The sequence below is a fragment of the Montipora foliosa genome, chromosome 9 (assembly GCF_036669935.1).
Source record: "Montipora foliosa isolate CH-2021 chromosome 9, ASM3666993v2, whole genome shotgun sequence".
NCBI lineage: Eukaryota > Metazoa > Cnidaria > Anthozoa > Scleractinia > Acroporidae > Montipora > Montipora foliosa.
The window spans coordinates 1,785,611-1,790,610 of record NC_090877.1 but is presented as its reverse complement, the minus strand read 5'-3'; the positions used below and the strand labels follow the sequence as shown (position 1 = coordinate 1,790,610).

The 5,000-nt window shown below is 39.0% G+C and overlaps 1 protein-coding gene across 1 annotated transcript in view; it reads right to left on the bottom strand.

The window, feature by feature from the left end:
• Positions 1-5,000, bottom strand: part of LOC137971046 (uncharacterized) — a 60,766-nt gene that overhangs the window by 11,487 nt on the left and 44,279 nt on the right. Inside the window, exons 14-18 of the mRNA XM_068817767.1 lie at positions 4,912-5,000; positions 3,857-3,941; positions 3,259-3,368; positions 1,594-1,749; positions 1-21 (exon numbers count right to left, since the gene is read on the bottom strand). The exon at positions 1-21 is cut by the window's left edge and continues 142 nt beyond it; the exon at positions 4,912-5,000 is cut by the window's right edge and continues 82 nt beyond it. Coding sequence (XP_068673868.1) covers positions 1-21; positions 1,594-1,749; positions 3,259-3,368; positions 3,857-3,941; positions 4,912-5,000 — 461 coding nt within the window. The remainder of the gene's footprint in view (positions 22-1,593; positions 1,750-3,258; positions 3,369-3,856; positions 3,942-4,911) is intronic.

Below are 5,000 nucleotides of genomic sequence, written 5' to 3'. Positions count from 1 at the left end.
CACTCTCTCCATGATCATCATCTGAAAATGAGGAAAACTATGACGCTCCAAAGAGGACAAAAATACTCGGCTTCCTCCACATATACACTACGTCTTTTAATTGTATAGCACTCGTTTCATATAGACATAGCTTGATGTAGAATTTTAAAAAAAATTGTTTCTAAATAAATACGCCATCTTGAGCATATTTGTAGCTCTTTTGTTTCACATTTTGATACTTGAGATAAATAACGTACAAATATATCTTAAGCCACGTAATTTTAACTTGTTTCGCTGAGCTTTACATAAACAGAACTTATCCTCAAAGTAAACTCGGAAGAAAAATGGCCGGTGTCTTTTAGGCAAAATTTGTCAAACTTCTTATCTAATCTCATTAGTAAATAGTAGTGTTTACATGAGAGTATGTAAACACGGTGGTGACATCACACGAATTTTGATTGGTTAGGTTTTGTCAGACCCACGATTTGATTGGCTGGTAGGAAATATGAGCGTGTGTCACAAGTACTATATATTTAAAATAGTAGTATATATTTGGAGGAAGTATATTTGTCCGATTTGGCGCGTCATAGAAAAGATTCTGTTTTTTTTTTCCTTTTCAATTTGACTGAAGAAAGTCTAGGAGTCCCCTGAAGAACATTATTGTTTTTGTTAGTTTGCTGTACTCAGTAAAAAAAGAGCTAATTGTATTCTACATATTAAGAGCGCAGTCACTGTAGAAATGTTCTACAAAGGCGCGGAGGAGGGGGTATAGAGATTGATAAAGCGAGAGCCAGAGGCGTGAGCATCTCGTGGCATGCTTCCTCGAAAAAGTTTTGGAAACTAGAGGCTTGGAAATGCTAATTTCAGAGATATTTCGTCAAAAAGTGAAGTCATCCAAGTGTAAACGATCAATACTTTTAGAACGATCACACAAATACAGTTTCTGTCCTGTTCTCTTGGGTCAGCATTTACTTATTATCGTAATGTGTTGGTTGTTTCCTTGAAGAGCGCTGTTATGTTTGTTTGGACGAGACGCTGCAGGATTTCTAGCCACTTCAGTCATATTAGTCAATGACTACAACAACTCTCTTGATTTAATATGCAGGAGAAAAGCCTTGGCAGGGTATCAAGCCTTTTCAGGAGTTTGCTACTCCCCAGGTTTCGACCGGCATATTTAATATAGAAGGTTTCAAATTTATCAATCACGCGGAAAACTATAGGGAACTGTAAATGGTCTATTGTCTTTGAATCGCTTTCCTTTTGTTTGCTGTTTCAAAAAGAAACGAGTGAATTCGTTGATAAAAAAATTAAAGGTAACAGTACTTATTTCAAACTATCGAGCTAACACTTGATAAACTGACATTTGATTTCTTTTATTTTATTTTATTTTATTATTATTTTTTTTTAACGGGGCGAGAGGGTTGAGGAAGCATCTCCGCCTCCCCCTTATCTCTCCGCTGGCTTCGGCCTTGGATGAACACGGCCAACACGAGAAAAATTTTATGGTTTAATTTTACACTTAGCGTTTCCTCTTTTTCCTGGCCAAAAACCGTCAGACAGCTGACAGTCGAAAAGCCCTAATCCAATCAACGGGTTTCATTCTTTTCAACTTACCTCAAAATGAGGAAATCTGCGAGAAAAGTTACTTCTGTATTTAGCACCCAAGAATGGAAGGCATTCGTTATGATCAGACTCGGATGCTTTGCATACCATTGATTGACACGTTAAAAGACAGCCTCCCACCAGTATATTGTTATGGGCTTCCCAGGCCTAATTAAAGAAACATCATATATAACGGTGAACAACTGGCAGCCAGATCGTAAAACATGTATGTGACAATCGAGTTCTGTGAAGGAATTACCGTTGAAAGCGATAGTTTCTAACGAGCGGAATAGCAGCGGAAATATAGATATTCTTACCAAGTAATCATTCCTACCTTCACTTTACTGTGTCTTGTCACCCCATTCCACCGGCGTTTTTCCCACAGTAGCGTGAACAATTTGTAGGGTGAAAAAAGGTCGACGGAATTGCACATAAACAGGCCAGAAGAGTGGACAGTACATCGGGTAGGATATAATCGATGGCATTGCACGTAAACGAGCCAGAAAGTGACAAGAAGCAGTAGAGTGAAGGTAGAAGGGCATATTAATATTTTCACCGCTATTCGGTTTATTAGAAACATTTTTATTTATTAATTCTCAACCTCGGATAATGCAATGCAATTCTAGTTTTCTCATCGCCTCATTAAATTTCGGTTATCAGCCATCATTGTATACGTACGTTTGATCTTACATGGAAAATGAGTCCGTCAAATGTCGCTTTAACTTAAACGGTTCAACCGGAAGCTACGTTTCGTCGACAAAATGAACGGAAGGTTGAGAATTTAATGAAACAATTATTCCATTCGCCCTTTTTGAATACGAAATTGATCATAGCCAACTCAGTGCTACTCGCCTTGCGGGCTATTTACCACGTGGTGGAGGGCTCAAGAATAATAGTTTAGTGAACTTGGATGTCGCATGCTACGATCGGGCTGCCTGTGGAGGCAGCAATAGCTTGATTTTTGTACTACATTTTTATCACTGATCTTCAGCTTTAGACATACCTCAGTGTTGTAACACTTCATTAGAACACGAGCAAATTCATGTCCCACGTCTAAATCAGGTAACCCACCACCCTCCCCTCCCCCTTTTCTACCCCCTTCAATGTCCTTCCCGTTTATTGGGGACTCACTCGTCAATTTTAGAATGCTATGATTATGCAGTTGCAAAATGCAAATGACAATAAACGAGTGACTCAAATAGAGGGCTGGTCAAACCTGAACCATGAGTTGATCAGCGTTCTCTTACCAATTAGCAACTTAGGAGATCGAGTATACTGCCATAAGCTGTTAGAAAAATGTTGAAACATTGAAATTTTGGTGTCTAGGATTAAACAGCTACCTTCCGAAGGGCACTCCTATAAAAGCTAACATTAAACATCATACGGAAACGAGCAGCGGAGGAAGTTCTTGTGATTTCTGCCGTAATGCACGCGGGAATGCACGTTCAAGGCAGCATGTGGTTCTTACACTGAAGTTCACGGAGGAGGAGATGGGCCCCTTTTGGGCCCAAAATTGAATGGATTGCTTTTACGGATTGAATCCACTAATTCATACCGGCCTCAAAATGGTGGATACATACTTCTCCTCACGTAGCTATGGTAAAGGTGAAACCTTTATGAAAACTATTTTTCTAACTTTTTGAAATACAAATGACATCGATTTGAATCAATTCATACCTCTGGGCCAATAGGCAGGAGAGCTTTATCGCTTGTGAAGGTTTTGTCAAGGATTTGAAAAACCATGCTTTCAGTGTTGTTTGTCTGCTCCGCCATCTGTTGGAGTGGTTCTAAAAGAAGTCAATTAAACAAATACACTCGCACATTTCCCTTTATGATCATAGGTACGATGATGGCAGTTTCATTAGAGGCCCATTATCAACCTTGATCTAACACGGTCGCATCTATTTGTTTTGAAATTGCGCTCCTGTTAAATTGTAGCCTTCGATTGGCCAGCTTTTTTTTATCGAGCTTTTAAAGAAAGTCCAACATCATCAGAATCAGGACGAGAACTTATTTCTGTTATTACTAGAGGGTCATTTTCTTCTGTATTCCTAGAGTGATATGACGTTTTGGAGCCGATGCGCTTTTGCGGGGCTAATGTATTTTACTTTGATTTTCCTTCCTGCTGGCCTTTATACAGAAAAAAGAAAATCTATTGAGTAGACAATCGTCTAAGAATCTGTTACTCATATTGCTCATAGACCACGATCGCTGCAGTGGAAGACCAAGGGGTTACTCTATGATCGCTGCGGCCGCTATAGAAACCAGGAATTACCTGTGGGAGGGAAAGAATCACCATATTGCCGCCTGTAATCCCGTTGAAGGTTACTCACCCAAGCCTGATTCGATTTTGTTTGTGTCTGTTGAACAATCATTAATAAAAGCAATATTTTGAGAGACTGGGTGTTTCAAAAGAATAACAAAGGTCACTGATGCTAATATGTGATCGGGTTGTTAGAAAGGATTATTTGACAAGCACAATAATGGCACACTTTGCGGGGCGACGACACGTGAATAGATATGTGCAGTGGAATGACACATTAAAAAAAAAAAAATGGCCATTGCTTTGTGGCTAACATCAAACGAAAGGTGTTGCTATAAAACGTGATACTGTCCCTTTAAAAGCCTATAACAACTGTGTCAACTTCATTTTTCACGAATCAAAGGGTCATGTACATAAGCGGCCTTTATCTCATTACATCAGTCTGGTGCCTGGATATATTATATGCATTGTGACACAGACATCCCGTTATACTAATTACCGGTAGTTCAGCAATATGTAACACATGATCTTGTGGAAAGAGGTTGCTCTTACACAATGCAAAACCTATCCTGTTAATTGCGCCACAATTACAATGTTGCTGTTACGAGTTCGAATGTTTTGAGGACAGGTACCTTGCAAACTAAACTGAACGCAGGGTTGTCGGAACAACAACAAGAAGATTTATTCCAAAATGAACGTAGTTTCCGCGAAGTAAGACTCTTAAACAGCACGTTACTTGATAAACTTACACGGCCTCCGCCAACTTGAATAAACGCAGCTTCTGTCACACTTGACTAAACACGGCTCTCTTCGCTCGTAAAAAACTAGTTAAAAAAAACTCCGTTTGGACTCGTCTACTTATATACTCTCACAATAAGCTTCTAGAACTTTCTAAAATAGTAATCAATCTAATTTTAGAAAGATTACAAAACACACCGATTTAGAAACGCTTACGCACGAACCTAAAAATAAACAAACTACGAACTCTAGCGAAGCTTCTACAAAGTAACGCTAGTCACGCAATGCTATTTTTCGTAACAGTTGCATTACTTCAAATATGAACTCACCAGTATCCAGTCCTCAAATGATATTCTTGGCGTTTTCGTCAAGACCCGCAAACACGGAAATAACATTAGAAACGTAGATATGATGTTAA